The 20,187-nt window shown below is 39.1% G+C and overlaps 2 protein-coding genes across 2 annotated transcripts; one reads left to right on the top strand and one right to left on the bottom strand.

Annotated features, from left to right (window-relative positions):
* Nucleotides 1-9,571: 9,571 nt before the first annotated feature.
* On the bottom strand, nucleotides 9,572-11,887 carry LOC143593359 (putative 1-acyl-sn-glycerol-3-phosphate acyltransferase 5). The gene is made up of 3 exons (XM_077073017.1): nucleotides 10,648-11,887; nucleotides 10,445-10,575; nucleotides 9,572-10,153 (listed from the first exon to the last, which is right to left on the bottom strand). The coding sequence occupies exons 1-3, from the start codon at nucleotides 11,223-11,225 to the stop codon at nucleotides 9,711-9,713; spliced, it is 1,152 nt and encodes a 383-aa protein (XP_076929132.1). The 5' UTR covers nucleotides 11,226-11,887; the 3' UTR covers nucleotides 9,572-9,710.
* Nucleotides 11,888-16,178: 4,291 nt separating this feature from the next.
* Nucleotides 16,179-18,339, top strand: LOC143593352 (uncharacterized). Its single transcript, XM_077073009.1, has 3 exons — nucleotides 16,179-17,368; nucleotides 17,421-17,448; nucleotides 17,512-18,339. Exons 1-3 carry the CDS (start codon nucleotides 16,179-16,181, stop codon nucleotides 18,337-18,339), a joined length of 2,046 nt encoding a protein of 681 aa, XP_076929124.1.
* The last annotated feature ends 1,848 nt before the right edge of the window (nucleotides 18,340-20,187 follow it).

Raw genomic sequence — 20,187 nt, 5'->3', positions numbered from 1 at the left:
CCAGTGAGGTTTATGCTCCAAGGTGGAATATCCGCCGAGGAATAACTCTCAGGACGGCTGCAGACTGCGTCGATTGGACGCGCCATGCCGCTCCAAGTGGTGCATTGGGGGAGGCAATGGTTAGCTACCAGGAAGGCAGGTTGTCGACCGAGCTCCGAATTCTACTTGCCCGGATGCAGCCACGTGTCGAATTACTTTGTCGTGAAAACGATAAGTTAAGGACTGCGCGTAGCTTGGAGGGGTCTCAGGTGCGATCACTGAGGGAAGAGAACAAGAAGCTTGCCACCGCCGTTACTGAGAGAGAAAAGGCCTTCAAGGACCTTGAGGCCGAAATGCAAGCTAGGCATGAGGCCCGTTCCAAGGCTTCTCAAGCTATTAACGAACAGATTAGGTTGGCCAAGGAAACTGCGCGTAATGCGGCTGAAAGGGCCACAAAAGCTGAAGCTGTTGCTGAGCCTCTACGCACTGAGAATGAAGAACTGAAAGCTAAACTGGAGAAGCTCCAGCAGGCTCATGAGGCTTTGGCTTTGGAGGACGCCAAGAAACTACAAGAGCTCTTGGATCAGAGGGGTGTACTTGATCGCACTGAGCGCAAGCTTAAAGGCGTTGAGGAAGCTACTGCCAAGGAGGTGTTGCTTGCCAACCTTAATAAGAATGAGGCCGAACGCGCACGTGATCAAGCTCAAGCTACCCTTCAAGAGTCCTTATCCAATAATGATTGGCTTCTGCGAGAAGCGTTGCCGCATGTACGCATAGCTCAATTATTCTTTGCCTTTTGCTTTTTATACATAGAAAAGTTTTTTTTTTTTTGTAGGTTGTGCATCGGATTTTCGCGAACACATCCTATGATGATGCCATGAGCACAGCCCTCAACGCTTCTCATGAGGATGGAGAGAAAGTTGGTTTCTTACTTGGCCTAGGATTTGCAGAGAAAGGCATCTCGCCTTCCAGATTTCCTCTACACGATGTTGATACTGAGGCTGCCTATGACCAAGCTGTGAACCAATATGCTGCTTTCTCTCATCCGGTCGTGGAAAAGGTGAATGAAGTTGCTGTTGCTGATGACAGGCTAGCTGTTCTCAAAGCTTTCCTTGAACAGCCGCAGCCAACTGATGGTGCGGGTTCAAGTGGGTTTGGAGGGAGTGGTCCCGAAGCCTGAATCTTGAGATTCCTCCAAGCCGTTAGGATAGATTTTCACTTTTTGTAGGCGGGTAGATACCTAGCCATTTTGTAATATTTGAACAGCTTTTAGCGTGAATATAAATGTTTTGTTAATGCCTTACCTTATAAACATTATATGATTTGCTCATGCAATTTTCTAAATGTTTTGAATAAATTAACCTTTCGACGCGTGTTAGATAATAGGTTAATATTCTGTTTCCTCTATCATGATTGTGCGGGTAGGACCGTCACTTTCACTTAGTAGGATGACCAAACTTCATCTATATCTGACCTGCGTGAAGGTTTTCCTTATCTTTTCCTTATAAATTTTTACTGTTTATTTGTGTTTATGCGGGTTGTGCGGCTTTCCACACGCAACGACTTACTTCCTCCCTCACTTATTTATGCGGTGAATACCGGCATATCAGTGTGGTCAGATCATAAGTATAAAGGTAAGGCTATCAGCATCAATGTGATAATGAGAATTATTTCCATTAGAAGTGGCTCTAGGCCTGTTCGTTACAAGTTTGGAATTGATCTACATGTAGCATCTGCGTAATTGAGCTCCATTCCATGTTCTTGGGATGGGGGTGCCATCGAGCCTTTCGAGCCGGTATGCGCCCTTTCCCAGAACTTCTTTAATAATGTATGGCCCTTCCTAGACCGGGGCCAGCTTTCCTGGGCGCTCCTGGTTCGAAGCCTCGTTGTTACGCAGTATGTAGTCTCCGACATTGAAGTTGCAGAGTTTCACCCGCGTGTTGTAGTACTTTTGCATTTGTCGCTTGTAGTTCTCTTCACGCGCTGCGGCTAAGTCTCTGCGCTCTTCGGTCAGCATAAGGTCTAACCGTCTTTCCGCCTCATTGTCTTCTGGTTGAGTTATGACTCTTAGTGAGGGTAGACCAATCTCGATTGGAACCATGGCTTCAGTGCCATAGGTGAGGCTGAATGGGGTTTCGCCCGTGCTTGCTTTTTTCAGCGTTCTGTTTCCCAAAGGACATGTGGAACTTGGTCCACCCAGCCGGATCTATGATCCAAGAGTCTTTTCTTTATGCCATCGACGATGCTCTTGTTTGCTCTTTCCACCTCACCATTACCCTGTGGGTGTGCCACTGAGGTAAAGGTGTGGGTGATTTGAAGCTCTTTCAACCACTTTTGTAGCTTCTGGTCAGCAAAGTTGGTGCCGTTATCGCTCACCAAATTCTATGGAAGTCCAAAACGACAAATAATAAATTCCCAAATAATTTTTTTGATATGTTTTGCGGTTGTTTGGGCTAGGGGTTTTGGTTATATCCACTTGGTGAAGTAGTCGATGGCTACCACTAGGAACTGAACGTTCCCTGCTGCTGTGGGAAATGGGCCTGTAACATCGATGGCCCACTTCTGGAATGGCCATGAAGAAGTGACTGGAACAAGTTCATTCTTCGGGCGATGCGTGTCGGGTGCGGAGAGCTGGCAGGACCTACATTTTCTGATGTAGGCCAGCGCATCCGTGTGCATCCCCGGCCAAAAGTATCCCGCGTTGTTTAGCTTAGCTACAACTGCGCGTGGACCTGCGTGTACTCCACAGATGCCTTCGTGTACTTCCCTTAGGAGGTAGTCGGCATCTTGGTCGTCAACGCATCTGAGGAGTGGGCCAAGGAAATTACGCCTGTAAAGTATGTCATCAACAAGTTGATAGTTAAGTGATTTACAGCGTATCTTTCTTGCCTGTGTCTTTGACTCTGGTAGTACACCCGTCGCAAGGTAATTTATGATTGGCGTCATCCATGTTTCCGTGCCGGTTTGGATGACACAAATTTCCTTGTGCGGGACTGATGGTGCTCCAAGAAGTTCAACGCGGATGTCCTTTCCCAAGTGGGTGAAGGCTAACGATGCAAGCTTGCTTAGCGCATCCGCAGATTTGTTTTCGCTTCGCTTGATGTGCACAACTTTGCAATCGTTGAAATCGCGCATAAGGGTTTTTGCTTGTGCGAGGTACAGGGCCATTGTGTCGTTCACGGCCGTGTACGTTCCGTTTATCTGGTTGGCTACTAGCATGGAATCCATGTGGGCTTCCAAGTTTTTCACCCCCATCTTACGCGCAATTCTTAATCCGGCCAAGAATGCTTCGTACTCCGCTTCGTTATTCGTACTTGGGAAATCCAGCCGAATAGCGTAAGTGTATTCTTGGCCTGCTGGGTTAGTTAGTTTCAACCCTGCGCTTGAACCTTCGTTGTTGCCTGCTCCATCAGTATAGAGTCGCCAGACATCGTTAATGTCTTGTGCTGGAGAGGGTTGAGCCTCTTCCTGGCACTCTTTTTCCCGCGAAGCGGGGACTTCAGCCAAGACCTGGCCTTTTATGGCTGGTCTTGGCTTGTACTTTATCGCGTTTTCTCCCAACTTAATTGCCCATTTTGCTAGGCGCCCTGACAACTCGGGTTTGCCTAGAATGTTTGCAAGTTTGAAGTTGGTGAGAACGGTGATTGGGTGGCCTTGAAATATCGTCTTAGCTTGCGTGAAGCCTGTACGAGCGCTAAGACTAATTTTTCCATGGTAGAGTACCGGGTTTCCACGTCTGTTAAGACGTGGCTTACATAGTAGATGAGCATCTGAATGCCCTTTCGTTATACTAGTAATACTGCCCCAGTTGCTCTGTCTGTGGCGGAGAGGTAGAGAATTAATTCCTCCCCCACTTCTGGTGCGGTGAGTGTTGGGAGTTCGATCAAGCGTGACCGAATCTCTTGAAAGGCTGCTTCCGCTTCTGGTGTCCAGCGGAAGTGCGTTTTCTTCAAACAATTTCTCAATGTTGACACGAATGGGAACGACCTTTCCGCATGGTTTGCCAAAAAGCGGTTAAGTGCAACTAGTCGTCCATTCAGTGTCTGAGCCTGTTTGATGGTAGTAGGTGATTCCATTTTCATAATGGCTTCAACCTTTTCGGGGTTCGCTCTGAAGCCATCTTTGGTAACGATGACTCCTAAGAACTTCCCATCTTCCATCCCAAAGGAACACTTGCTCGGGTTGAGCTTCATGTTTATCTTTCTGAGCGTGTTGAAAGTTTCTTCGATGTCTTTCAACATCGCCTCTGGATCGAGGCTTTTGATGACCAAGTCATCCATGTAAACTTCCAAGTTCCTCCCGATTTGGGCATGAAACTCTTGTCCATCAGGCGTTGGTATGTGGATCCGGCATTCTTTAGTCCGAATGACATCATTTGGTAACAAAATGTGCCATCGGGCGTCCGAAATGCGGTTTTATCCTGATCGTCAACAGCCATGTGGATTTGATGGTACCCTTTATACACATCAAGGAAGCATTTAAGGCAAAACGGTGCTAATGAATCTACCTTAAGGTCAATTTCGGGTAACGGGTAACAATCCTTGGGGCATGCTTTGTTTAGGTCTTTAAAATCTATGCACATGCGCCATTGTTTGTTGGATTTTGGTACCATGACGGGATTTGCAACCCATGTTTGATATTTACTAACGCGTACGATGCCTGCGTCAAGGAGTTCCTTGACTTGGGTTCTACACGCGTTAGCCTGCTCAGCACCCATTACGTGACGCTTTTGTATGACCGGCGCAAACGCCGGGTCACACTTGAGCTTATGCTCAGCCTTACTTCGAGGTACACCAGTCATGTCAGCTAGTGTCCACGCGAAGACGTCGGCATTTTTTTGCAACAAGCGTTTGAGTAGGGTGCGTGTGGGATTAGTGATCGTTGGGCCAATGGTAACGGGCTGGTCAGGGTATTTGCCATTGAAGGCCCATTCTTCTGGCTCAGAGGTGGTTGGTTTAGCCATTTTTGGTTTGGGTTTAGATGAGACAGATGCGATGCATACCTGGGGAATGCCCGTGATCATAGCGACGCCCTCAGCTGTTGGCCATCCCATCATACGATGGACCGAAGACACCACAGCATTAAATCTTGCCATCCCATCTCTCCCGAAGAGAATGTCGTATGTGTGGTGTGGCTTCCTCATTACAACGAAGTCCACGTCTTCTGTGCGGGAGTACTTCCCGTCCGTGAGAGTGACGGGGAAAGATAGGATTCCCAAGGGGGTGTTTGTGCTGCCGTCGAACCCTTCCATCGAGGCGTAAACTGTTTCAAGGCGTTCTTTGTCTTCGTCGTCTAGCTTGTTGAAGAACTGCCTATACATGACGTTGATGAAGCGCTATTATCAGCAAGGGTGCGGGAGGTGATGTAGTGCCCCAGCTGGCTTTTGATGACTATGGGGCCTTCTTTGTTGGGCCCCCCTGGCACACGCGGGAAGCGCACTTCTGCTTCCTTCCACGCACTTGGCTCTGTTGTTCGTCGTTTTCTTTCTCTGATGTTGCCGTGAACCATGTGAATGCTGATGTCGACGGGCTTCCGTCCATTGCCCTTGTACCGATTGTCTTTTCTCCCTCCGTTCTTGATTGATGCCACGAGGTGTGTGAGTTTCCCATCTTTGACGAATGTTTCGACGACATCCTTCAAGGATGTGAATTCCTCCGTGGTGTGGCCTTTTGTCCCGTGGAAGTCACAGGATTTGCTCTGATCAGCGTTTTGACGCTGTCGAATTATTGGAGTCTTTGGCCATGGGAGCTTCTCGGTGGCAATTATCTCGGTGACGCTTTTGGTGAGTGGCGTCCATCTGGGATTCCGGTTCGACGACTGCATGTTGTCCCTTCCGCCTAAGAGAGGGCGAGAGCTGGATGAGGTGTCAAAGTTTACCCTTGACTGCCAAATACGTAGCTTCCTCTTTTTGTTTTGTCGGGCGGTACGGACGTTATTTTCTCTTGTTCTCTAGGTGTAAAGGTTTGTGCTCTGGGGAAGATTTCTACCCAGTTGCTTCTCCGTTTCGGCAAAGCGTTTAACTGCCGTCATGATGGCATCCCATGTGGGTGGCATGCCGTCTTTACCTGTCAACGTGCGGATGAGCTCTGGTACTCAGCGCCCTGGATGAAAGCGGCGCGAACAAGATCTTCGCTAATAGTGCCCAGACTTAGCTTCTTTGAGTTGAAGCGAGTGATGAAGTCTAGCAAAGATTCGTCTTCTTCTCGGATGCAGTTGAGGATCGTCCATTGCTCTTCAGTATATTTTCTTTGTTGACTGAAGTGCTGGCTGAATTTGTGCTGGAAGTCTGCCCAATCGTAGATGTGGTGGACCGGTAGACGATCGAACCACGCTCTGACTGCCCCGACGAGCGTCATTTGGAACATGTAACACCATGTGGGTTCCGTCCAATTACTGACAGTTGCCCCCGCTATAAATCTGTTCATGTGATCGTCCGGGTCAGATATGCCATCGTAAGTGCCTATGTTGGACATCTGTTTGGCACTCTTTGGAGCGATTGCTTCCGCAATGTCCCTTGCAAATTTGGACGTTCCCGCATTCGCAACAGTTGGTCTGAAAGTTTTGGAGAAGTCACGTGGGTTTCCCCTCGTGTTCATTGGTTTGAAAGTTTCTTCGAAATTTCTTCTCGAGTGGAAGTCTGCTTCTTTACGCTTCCCTTTCGCCTTATGACGTGGGTTTGCGTCACTGTCAGATTCTTCCCAATCTTCATCATCCACATACTCGCAATCATTGCTCATGTTGAGCTGTTGTCGAGTGCTTCCGAATTTGTCATTGGCCTGTTGGAGTGAACGTAAACGTTCGTCCAACTCGGCTTGGAATTCTTTCTGACGTGCTTCCGCCCAATCTTTAACTTGTTCTGGTGTTTGTCGGGGAAGTCTCGTCTGTTGTTTCCCCAACTGGGTATCAATGAATCCCAGGAGAGGATTGTTTACTGCACTTGCCCCGGCTTGGGTAACCGAGGTAGTGTTCGTAACAATCGTGTATTCACCGGTGTTCCCCCCAGTAGCTGGGGTTGTGGTTACCGGAGTTTCTTGGTTACCCGGTGGCTTTGGCATCGGAGTAACCTTAACCATCTTTCCAGAAGTTTGAAAAAACTGAAAGAAGAGTAAGTTCTAGCTTAATGCACGGATGGCGCCAATGAAGAAACACTAAGGGACCCCGATAGATTAAGGATAATCCTAGGGTTAAGTAGATGTTTCCCACGAGGGTTAGGTCCGGCAAAGATGGCTATTCTTCTCAACCTGCAAAACAGACACCGTAAGCTCGTCACTGAGAAGGGGGGGTTCCTCCTTGTGACCACCCTCCGGCGTGAGAATCAGACTAGGTTGCTCTAAATATAGGTGTATATAGAGAGAAATAGCTAGAGAGAAGATGATAAAAATACCGTTCCAGGGTGTTGGAGTATTTATAGCCGAATGTAGGTTTCCTAGCAGGTACGGCCAGCTGTATATAATATTCCTTTTCCACCAACTATGGGCTACATTCGTGCCATGATGGGAGTTGGTGGGTAGGCAGCGGCTGATAGTGACATTTTGTACTGGAGCGTGCTCCTCCTCGTACTATTGTCAGTGAGCTGTCACCATGTGATTGGTTCATGGGTTGCTTTTGTCAGATCTTGTCTATTTGTCCATACCTTGGTAGGTATAGTACAAAAGATCTTCTAGAAGCGTACGGACTGGCTCTTTTGGGCGGGAATATTCCCGTCCTGCTCATTCATTCTTCAGGTGACATTACTGAAGTATAAGAGTTAGTGCCTTATACGTGTAGCCTTACTGTTAGTGCGGGTAGCCTTCCTTCTTGGCTTGTACCCACAGCTGCGGGGACAGGCAGGGTACTGTACCAAGGGAGGCTTTCATGCGGGGACAGCTGGCTTACTGCGTGTAAGGTCTTCATCTCTCTGAGCATGGTGGGTCCTGCGGATCCAGTTGGTCTTTGCGTAGACGTACCTTTTCAAGGTGAGTCTTGTGGGTCCAACTGGGCTTTGCGGGAACCTACCTCTTCAAAGCTTGAGCCTAAACTCAAATTATTCTAATAAATGAGCACTTGTCCGAACTTCCTTGTGAGGCTATCATGAACTAGAAAGTGTTTAGATTGATTTCATGTTTGCTTGTGATCGAGCTAAACAAGCGTGACAAATGTAAAAACGAAAATGAAGGTGTCACGTGCATATATTACTAACTAGTATACACATGTTAAAATCTTGTATATTACACATGTTAAATAAATGCATTTTAAAATATATATTCTACATAACATATCATATCTTTCACAAAAATAATTTGGAACCGGAAAGCCCAGCCTCGTTATGGTGTAGTTGTGGATGAATTGATGTAATTATTGATGAAACTTTATTATTGTAGACTTAATGGGGAAGAGGATAAATGGAGATGGGTCATGGGTCGGGATGTTTTACGGTTGCTTCGATGAAAAAATTGTTGTATAGAGTCGATTTTTCACTAAGTAGGAGTATCTTGGATTGGAATAATTGGGTTCCATTAAAGGTTAATATCGTGGTTTGGAGAGCTCTTCTCAATCGCTTTCCAACAAAAGAAAATCTTATGAAAAGAAAGATTTTTTTGGGCCTAACATTTGTAATTGTTGCTTGGATGCAGGGGAAACAATTGATCATTTATTGACAAATTGTTATGTTGTTTAAGTGATTTGGAGTTACATCAGCAGGTGGTGCAATATCCCGCAATTTGATGCTGGTTCGGTTCAAGAAATTCTTAGTGTTCATAAGAAAGTTCCGATGATTGAGCACAAGAGGAGCATGGTGCGGTCTATAATAATGGTCTCCTGGTGTCTGAAGAAAAGCCCATAAGGATTGACAAAAGTGATTGGAGAAATTAAGGTGTTAAGTTATTTGTGGATAAAAAATAGATCGGTTATTTAGGTATAGATTGGGCTAAATGGAAATGCTTGTCTATGTAATGTTTTTGGACGTTTGTTTTCCCAGGCCTTGCTAGCTCCTCGGTAGGAGAGGTTGGGGTTTTCTTCTATTCAAATTTGCAGTTCATAAAAAATATATCTTTCACAAAAATGTTTTATAAAAAATTAAGAATTAGACTTATGGTGTAATCATATTATTTACCAAATTAAAGAAAATCATTATTATTCAATAAAAGAGGGGTGGGAAATCAAAATATTGACTTTACTAAAAGTAGACACGTGACATCCAATATTTTATACAAAAGAGGCGAGAAAACCAACTTTTAGTTGTTATTTTTATAATTAGATATAGAAGATTTTATCTCTGAATATTCCTGGAGCGACAACGGGTTCTTCTTTTAAAAAAATTGATTCCAAACTAGTGATTTTTTGCTGAATTCACTTACCGAAATAAACAGACAACAAAACCAGAAGTGTTAATAAACGATTCAACCAAAACCGACCGGTTATGGTATTTTGATGATCGTAGTGTTCAATTCGAGTCTTAAATCGATCAAACAGACACATTCACATTAAGAACAATACATAATCCTCCATGTCATCTTTGTTTTCTCTATTATTTCATAACAAGTTATAAAAAAAATCCAAGATATGTATATAGAGCAGAAAGAAATTATTGAATTGTAAGAGTTTATGTCCATCCATCACCGTTTACAATTACAAAAAAGAAAAAAAATGTACATTTACCACTTATACAAGAACTTATTCTTCAGCAAACCAAAAATCATCTTAAAACAGTTTTCTAGCAGCAGATAACAAAACTCTACCTGCTTCCCTATTTCCTAACAGGATTTCTTACCAGGTAACAACCCCTTCACATACTCATGAATCGGCGACGGCCAGAAATTAAAGGCCGTAGCACACGCAAGATATGCACACGACAATACAATGTACACTTTGAACCAAACCGATGAGAAAAACGCAAGGTATGTGAATACAGAAGTAATAGCTATTACTATTATGCAATTTACCAGACATTTAACTGTTGAAAGCTCGCCTTCGGTTCCTTCATTAGGAAAATAACCTTGAGCTATGAAATCCGAAAGCAGTTGATCTTTTAATTCGAATGTTTTTAGCAACCAAGTGTTGCACTCGGTTTCTGAAACCGGGATTTCTTCTAGAGATATTCGTCTCACATGAACATGTACTTCAGAAGGCTCCACACCAAAAACATTGTCCATGAATGTCGGGCATCGGTTCTTGTACGCAATTGTAACATCGTACACTGCAATAAGCAAAATGAATGTTATGTATTAGAGTTAATTACACCTTTTGTCCTTAAACCAAGTAAATAACATAAAATTAATGTTTACATTTTGTCACACTTTAAGTCATTTTCACTAACACGCGTTAATTTTTTCTGTTAAGCCTTTGCACATGATGGCATTTTCGTCATTTTTATTTTATGCGCATGATATAGTGTTAAAATTTTCTATTACGTCTTTGCGCATGATGGCATTTTCGTCTATGCGCCCGAAATATTATTTCTAGTTAATGCTGAAAGCCATATACTAACCTGCATCAAGAGAACCCCTTAATATTTCAACACAAGCATGAAAGCCTCTTGTTTTGGGCAGTAACACATTTTTTAAAATCGGTAACCCATTTTCAGCAGCATATTGTTGGCTTTTTATGCACTTTTGTTCTCTGCATATAAAAATCAAACAGGTTATAAAATGAGCTGAACAGTGTATAAAAATATAAAAGTTGAGAAATTACGTGAAATCAGTTCCTTCAGGAAAAACAGCAAGCCATAACGGGTCTGACGGGTTGGTGAAATTCGAGAGCCTTTTTCTCATAATAATTTCATCAACTTCCCATTTTCTTTCCACTGAAATAAACTCAAAAATATGAAATCCCCAACCGAATATTGGTAACTTCATCAAGCTGCTTTTGAGGACATACTTGATGCATCCTAAAGAACCTTTTCTGAGTGCAAGATCCCAAAGATACATCCAATCGACTTCGGTTCTGTGATTAGCAATAAGCATAACACGTTCCTTTTCAGGAACCGTTTCTCCAGAAAAGACCACTTTGGTTTTATTTATCTTTTCGAATAAAAACGGCCATAAAGCTAACCACATACCAAAAAGAAAAGATGAAGCTTTTCTGCTGTAATGTATGCTAAAAAACCGAAGAAAAACTGCAGCAACTGGACTGAAATAAACCATAAACATGAAAGCAGTTGACAGGTAAACCACTAAACATGCCAGACCCCTTAAGAGTCTTAACGGGGTCCAAGGATAGTGTTTTAATCCATTGTTTATGTCTGAGTTTAGGGTCTGGCAATCTTCCATCTTTACTGAGTTAACCGCGCTTAAAATCTCCCACTCGTTGCACTTGCAGCTTTTGATTGTGTAATGATCTTTAGAGTATAAAATGGTTTATATGTTCAGCAAACATCATAGTGAAATTAAACTCATGGGGCGTATGCATCGACTGAATACTGGAGCTTATTTCTGCCACAACAAAAGATATAACAAGTCTCGGTCAGACATAATGATTATTCATTAAATAGAAACTTTAAAAACAAGAAAAAGAAAAACGAAATCAGCAGAAGAATTAATATCCAAGCAAGCAGCTATCCTTAAATTGTTTGTACCATACATATGGGGTCCTCAACTTGATGCATGCCCATTATTTGCAACCACAAAAATAGTTGAGGCTAATTACTAAGAACAAGTAACAAGCCAATTAATATAAGACACGTGGCAGCGTTACACAGCTATATAGTACTAATGCACATTCATTTGTAGCACCACAAATTAGACCACCAAAAAAGCCTAATTGTTTGGTTGTCAATTGCAGTATTAGATATCTTAACTTATGAGTTATGGTCCCAATATGCTCAAATCTATCTATATTTACAAGTACAAAATACACTAATTCTGAAGAAAATTATATAATATGACCAGGGGTGGGATCCAGTACAAATGAAACCTACCAAACGTAAAAATAATTATTCATAGTAACTATTAGACCGAGTGTTGTGGTGATTGGGGGAAACTCAAAATGTATTAAAACAATTCGCAAACGGGGGGCCAGACTCAAAACTTCGAAAGAAAACGGCTAAATTTACACTACGTATAAAAAATTTCGGATGAAAACGGGTAAACTTACACTACTACGCAAAAAACAGGGGGGCCCGGGGCCTCTGCTTCCACATCATCACCATTTCCATAGCCACACAACACTACGCAGGCGCCAAACCTGCCTTCCTTCTCTCGCTATCCCCATAACGCCCAAGAGGGCTTAAATAGGTGGGGTCCACCCCATATCAGCCAAGCATTTTTTTTTTTTGTTTTTTTTTGGATTTTTTTAATATCTAGTTACCACAACACCCTTGTTAGTTAACGGGTTTGTTAGCTAAGCCCACTTCCTACGTAGCAGTGACGTTACACGTTTAACCAAACCACAACACAGTCTTATTACTCCACAGTTTAGAATTAGAATAATTACAGTCATTTTTTAAATAATCAAATCCAAAAACTGTAGAGTAATAATAATTACTTTAGTTATGTGTACGCTTCTCTCGTTAAGAGCGATTTTATTTAATCCTTAACACAGCCAAGATAGATAGGGTTGACTTTCTAAAAAACTCATCTCACAGTTGTAATTCCATCTAACAACCACAAACAATATTATAATCAACTCAACACATCAGTTATTTCACTACAACAACTAGCAGAATTAAACACATCCTTAAACAATATTAGATCTATAAAATTAAACTGCAATTGTATTAAAAAGTATTTAACACGTCAAGAAATGAACATAAATAAACCCTAAACTATAATATGTTAAAAACTAGGAACAGTAATAATAACATAAACGATAATTGAATGCGGAATTGAGAATTAGATCTGAAATTGTAAAGTAAAGAATTGGTTGAACAATAATAATAATAGGAAGAGAGATTAATTATAATTATTATGCGTACCGAATTGAATAGACGGTAGAGATGATGATAATGGATGAAAATGTTATTGTATGGAATGACGGATGAAGCGTTATTCGTTGAATCGAGAGGCAAAGCCAAATCTTGCTCTGTTTTATGAATTCGACTGATATATACATTTTCAGATTAAAGTAACTTTTTAAAACAAAACGTGTTAAGTTAGCAGTTAAAACTTAAAACTGATAGTGGTTATTGTTTATGAATAACTTATATTCGTGGGCAAAGTCTTTTAGCAGTAAATGTGTTATTGTTTATGATTGACCTGTAAGTAGTAACTCAGTTACTGTTGATAGTCAAGTTACTACTGATGCATACTTGTTAATAGTAGTTGTTGTTGCTCGTACTTGCTACTAATGCCTAGTTGCCATTGCCGTACGTCGATCTACTTGTTGATCATAGTTACTATTGTAACCACTTACCACTTATCCTTATCTACCATTGATGATCGGCTCCTACTATGATAAATTCTAATGCAACCTGCCATAAATCATACAAAGCCAAAGCAACTTCCATTTGGTTTTCAAACAAGCAGTAGCGGAAATTTTTGGCACTGAGTTTGTTGGCGGCTAGACTCATTAGTCTCGACTCTCGAACAAGTATGTACTACAACACATCTTCTAACTTTTATCGACGTATATTACAATTTCATTTTGGTATTAAATTTATCTAATTATCACAAATTGATGCTAATGACTCTTAAAACACCAACAGTAAATTATGTTTGAGCGACATGCTCACATGTCAATAAATGTACATCATTTTGTACACGATGAAACTTGAACCCTTGAGAGGGACCCCTTTATCAATATCTTGATATCATTAGGCTACAAGTCATTTGGTAGCAACAACAAATAAGTTGCAATAAACTTAGTAAATGTATTAAACACATAAGTATTTGTTATGTTCCTCTACTCTTATGATCAAAGAGATTCATTTTAACTACGTTGAGCTCTAACTTGATCATTAGGCAACTTTCTTTTTCACTTAACTGGACTTTACCAGCATTAATATTTATAATGTTTGTAAATATTATCTTAAAGCAATAATATCTTTCTAAAAGACTAAAACTAAAACACATAAGAGTTTATAACTATATAAACACACATATTTAGTTTGTTCTTAATCACTACGTTTAAGACCAAAACAGGAACTTATATGATAAAATGAGTAAAATCGCATTTTAAGAAAATAGTTTAGGGACTATTTTGTAAATTAGCATATCGGGCTTCCAAGGTGGAGAAAACAAACAAACCACGACCAGTACTAATAAATCTATTTTTCGGTTCGAATCAGAAAAAGGAAAATAAATCTGAACTGTCTTGAGTTATCATCATGTGTACTTGTCTTACACGATAACACTTGCCACTTGGAGGACCTTTCTTCACGAGGCCGCAATTATTTCAACTTTCAACTAGTAACCATTTTGCTTTTCTTACTCTTCCTTAAAAAGAACTCAAAACCGTTTCCACAAATAGTTGCATTTCCACATTATTAACAATATTTAAATTTATTATAAAGTTAAACATCAAACTTTCAAAGTTTATTGTTAAATGTAGGGATGTTAATTTTGATCCAAACCACTTAAAGTTTCGTTTTTGTTCGGTTTCAACTTTTTTAGTTTTGTTCTAATCGATTTTTCCGATTTCGATTGATTTGTTTCGATTTTGGCTTTTGTTTTATTTTCTTCGATTTTTTCGATTTCGGTTCGATTTCTCGACGAGGTTTGTCTTTATTTATTTATTTATTTATGTATGGAACGAGGACAACAGAGGAAACATTTTAGTTTTTTATTACAATTTTTTTTTCTTTTTTATTTAATTTTGATTTACTAACCTTTTATTTTTATTTATATTTTTTTGAGGGGTTTTTTCTCTTAATAAAAAACCCCTAAAAAAATTAAAAAAAATAATAATAAACAAATCATAACTCAAATTATATAAAAAATAAAAAATCTAAAAAAACTAAAATGTTTCCACCGTAATCCTCGTGCCAAAAAAATAAAAAAAATAACCATAGCCTGTTCCGACCCAAACCAAAACAACCTTTTTTTTAATTGACCTGTTCTGACCCTAACCCATTATGACACATAACGTTTTGACCCATGACTCATTTCAACTCATGATCTGTTCGACCCAATTCAACCCATTTGCCACCTCTAGTTACATGTATATCTGTTGTGGGTTAACGAGAATGATTTTGTTAAAACGGTTTACGTCACTGACTCACTGTCACTTATAGACTAATAGACAGTAGGCTTTAAGTAACACACTTTAACAAATATGTTGTGGGCTAAATAAGCTTAACTAGTTATGAAAAAAATATGTGAATGATTGTTAATGGAAACGGGACCCATCTCCGGAGCTCTTTGGGGTTAACGAGAAAGGGGAAGAGGGGTTGGCGCCCAACGCCCCCCATTGATTTGGCTGGCATGGTGTAGCAAGTGTTAAGTATGTGGCATACTGGCCTCTTTAACGCTCCACTTATTACTTTAAAACGTGTAGTCTAAAACCTTATTTGAAAGTATCTATATATTTATTTTCTCAAGTCACATTAATAACTGTATAATATAAAGATTAAAATATAAAATGAGACAAAAATGAGAAGTGTGAAAAAGATTTGGAGTTTTTTATCAAAATGGGTGAAGGGGAAAAAATATTTACCAATATAGGTTATTTTAAAATTATTTACCAAAATGGGGATTTTTCTATTCTCTCTCCTTTTTATTTAATTCTTTATCAATAGGGTTAAAAAATAAAAAAAGAAAAAACCATAAACCCACGTACGAAGAAACTGAACAGACTGATGAAGTTCTTCAATTGATAATCGATTTCCCTGCTCTCAATCGCGATTCTTCAATCGCCAATTCAAGGTTCGATATCATTCTTCAATCGCGATATCATTCATCTGTTGCTTTTTCAATTAATTTTCTACAGCTTAACGAAGATCAATATTGTTGAGGTTGTCTGTTTAATCAACTTGAAAGAAAGTGAGTGGGACACATGTGGTGTGGGTTTGATTCTACAATCAACAAACAGTGTGGGTTTGATTATAATAGGTCAAATAGCATGATTCTAATAGATTATATATATTATTCTATGTTTTGTTGTCCCCTGTTGGTTTTTATTATTATAATATTTGTTTAGTTTTTGATTCTAATAGGTAAAATAGCATGTGTTGGTTGATTCTAATAGTTATTGTTCACTGTTGGTTCGATATTATAATGTTTGATTCTAGTATTAAACAAATAATTGTATTTTTTGATGCTTACCATGTAATTTTCTTCTTTAACAGAATGGATCAAATAACTGCAATATTAAAATTGATGCAGAATGAAGATTTTAACACAATGTCTCACTTTGCGGTTGTGAATAATGATGATGTGGATGATGTTTTAGAAGATGGAATTGAAGATGATGATGACGATGATGAAGATATTGATGATGTGTTAGAAGATGACGAAACTGGGGATGAGGCTCACAGAATTGCAGATGAAACATCACATGGTAATGTTCAAGTACCTTCAACTTATACCAATTTAGAGGAAACTAACTTGAATGTTGAAAGCAATTGGATGATTTCACATACTGTGAGTAAAAATTATTTCACTAGTGAGTTGGGAAAAGACTCTTTTGATGATAAGGAAGAATTTATTAGAGCTGTCAAACTCTATCATATCAAGTCACATAAACATTTTAAGGTTATAGAATCGAAACCAACCACTTGGTGTATAATATGTAAGTTACATGAACAAGGTTGCAAATGGCACGTTCGTGCAAGTAAACGTAAGCGTAGTGGATCTTTTGAAATCACACGGTATATAGGTCCACATACTTGTTTGCATTATAAGATTACCCAGGATCATCCAAACCTAGATGCAACTTTAATTGCTCAAGAAATCGAACACCTTATAAAAGAGCAACCTTCTATTAGTAATACCGCTTTAAGAGCCGAAATTATTGATAAGTTAGGCTATACTCCTTCATATAAGAAAGTTTGGGTAGGAAAGCAAAAGGCAATTGAACATGTTTTTGGGAATTGGGAACAATCTTATATTTTGTTACCTAAGTTTTTAAATGCATTACGAAAGTTTAATCCGAGGACTATCGTTGAATGGTGTGTTATGAGACCGACGAATGATCAGGTGGAATTTAGACGTGTGTTTTGGGCATTTGATCCATGTATAAAGGGATTTAAACATTGCCGGCCTGTGATTAGTATTGACGCCACACATTTGTATGGTAAGTATAAAGGCAAGATGATGATCGCAATGGGAGTTGACGGTAACAACCAGATATTGCCACTTGCATTTGCTATTGTTGAGAATGAATCTTACCCTAGTTGGAATTGGTTTCTTTCTCATGTCAAGAAACATGTTGTAAAAGATATTGAAGGGGTATGTTTAATATTTGATCGTCATGCTGGAATCTTAAAGGCGATTAATGAAGAAGGATCTCCTTGGTTAGAACCACGTGGTTTTCACAGGTATTGTTTATAAAAATTATATCATATTGGTTTTGTTGTTTTTTTATCTCAGTAACAGTTATCATTTTGTTTTTCAACAGGTATTGTTTAAGGCATTTTATCAACAATTTTAATGATAAGTTTCGCAACTCAAAATTGAAAAGATTAGCTTATCGTGCTGGAAGTCAAAATCAAATTCGAAAGTTCTACTCTATTATGGAAGAAATTGGACGATAAATTTGCAAGCTCTTCAATGGCTCGAGGACCATGCACTTGATAAATGGACACTTGCACATGATGGTGGAAAGCGATATGGGCTGCTCACTACAAATTTATCTGAGATATTTAATAGTGTACTTAAAGGTGCTCGTTTCTTACCAATCACATCATGTGTTCAACTTACATTTTATAGATTGGTTAACTATTTTGAGGTGAGACGTCCTATGGGATCTAGTGCTCAAGCTAATGGAGATGTGTATACTCCTCATGTCGCGGCGAAACAAGCTGCTCTAATGTCAAAAGCAGGTGAGCATTCTTTGAAAATTTTTAATCGACAGAAGGGAATTGTTGAGGTCATAACTCAAAAGGAAAAAAATGTCCAAGTAGTTAATTTGGAACAAAGAACTTGCTCGTGTGGTAAATGGGAGATATTTAAGTATCCGTGTTCTCATGTTTTGAGTGTATACGCCAAACTTTCTTTGAACAATTGGCAATACATTAACAAGTGTTACTCAATTGTGGATTATTGTGCTACTTGGTCATCCGAGTTTTTCCCGATTCCTCATGAAGCTTATTGGCCGCAATCACCATCTATTAGATTACTTCCAAATTTGGATCTAAAGCGAGACAAAAAGGGTCGCCCTCGCTCTACAAGGCTACGGAATGGAATGGACATTAAAGAAGGAAAAAGTGGTAACCGTTGTGGAATTTGTGGAGAACGTGGTCATAATCGGTCAACATGTCCCTTCAAGCCTAGAAGAATTGACGTCTAAGTGGATGAAGTTGTTTTGACATTTTTATTTTAATCTCTACTTAATATTATCAAGTTGACTTTATTTGACGTTCTTATTTTGTTTGTCTTTGATATTGAGACCGTTTAGTTTGAAACTCTTGTTTAGTATGTTTTTTTATCTTATTTTGAAGTTTATTTAGATGATTGCTAAGTTGTAGCTAACATGGCTTGATTAAAGAAAAAATAAAAAGAAAATAATTCTAATTAGTTAATTAAAAAACAGAAATTAAAACTCCATTTGGTTCCTACAAAACTTGCTATAGATGTAAGCGGATGAACTTCCTAAAAAACGTGCTGTAGAAATTAAAACTCCAGCAGTTTATGGTTTTTTCTTTTTTATTTTTTAACCCTATTGATAAAGAATTAAATAAAAAGGAGAGAGAATAGAAAAATCCCCATTTTGGTAAATAGTTTTAAAATAACCTATATTGGTAAATACTTTTTCCCCTCCACCCATTTTGGTAAAAAAACTCGAAAGATTTGTAGCATTGAAAAAACCCCACAAAAAATTCAAGAAAAATGATAAAAAGAAATCATAACTAAAAATATAAATCAAAAATGAAAAAAGTAAAAAAAAGAAAAACTAAAATGTTTCACATGTCTTTCTCTTTAAGAAAACGAAAAAAATACAATGTCGAGAAAAAAAATACAATGACAAAAATAAACAAAAAATACAACGATAAATAAAAAAAAACAATAGATCGCTAAATAAATAAATATTATTATAGTTTCTCTCCTTAGTCAGAATCAGTTTCAACAAATATGGACAAACAAACTATCCCAAAATTTATAAAAAATTACTAAATTTTCGCTCTACTCTACTCACAACCTCATCCTATAAATTTGCAAAATCCCCTCATTAAAATTAATGAGTTAGGTTGAGAATGCTCTTAGAACATCACCAAAAGAAAAATTTTTAGATTGTGTTTTTGGGTGCTTACATGGCATTTGGTTAGGGATGACAAAATAACCTGAGACCGACGGGTATACCCGAAACCCAATACCCAATACCTGTAACACCCCGGCTTTAAGCGGAATACGCCCGGATGTAACGTACAGATCATTCATAGCTCGTAACACTATTTAAAGTGGCAATAATTATATCATTTCATTTCGTAACGTAACAAGTACACAATTATTCATAATTAAAAAAAACATTTCATCAAAACAATAAATAAGTTCTTTATTAAAATATCCTAAGGTATACTAATGATCTTCATCCTTAACATGCCATTGATTCAACCTGTAGCACGTTGAAAATAATATATTTTTCAATAATTAAATTGGTGAGTTTTCATAAATTATTGAGTATACATATATATAAAAACCACGATTCAACATTCGTAATGTAATAAATATCCAAGCGTAAAGTAAATGAAATCAATTAATGTCGTCCTCCCATTCCTTTAGCCGAGGCCGTAGTAATAGGGGAAATGAGAACCACCTTACGAACAACCGAAGTTGTAACGTTAGACGGCGCGGGTACGTCCCGTCGGATCCTCCCACTATGTGTATGCGTTTGCGTAACTTCCACCATAAGAATAATAAACACGTTGCAAGCAAGTTCACGTATAATCATAAACAATATGCAAGAATAATATTAACATGTACGCTAATTGTGAATCGGTTTATAAATAAGCACATAACTAACGAATAAAACTTGTGACATGCTACACCCCAAAAATGTTAAAAGCATTAAAACAGGGTTATGAAGAACTCACTTGGAATATAGAATACGGTAACGAGGAGATGGTAACGATTTAAAGCAACTAGGTGGTTTCACGAGAAGTCCCGATAATTCGTCCTAGTTATAAGGTATAAACAACAT

Source organism: Bidens hawaiensis, unplaced genomic scaffold (assembly GCF_021521415.1).
Source record: "Bidens hawaiensis isolate Kalapana, Puna unplaced genomic scaffold, B.hawaiensis_p1.1 tig00041958_1, whole genome shotgun sequence".
In the NCBI taxonomy this organism is placed as follows: Eukaryota; Viridiplantae; Streptophyta; class Magnoliopsida; order Asterales; family Asteraceae; genus Bidens; species Bidens hawaiensis.
This window is presented reverse-complemented; position numbering and strand designations above follow the sequence as displayed.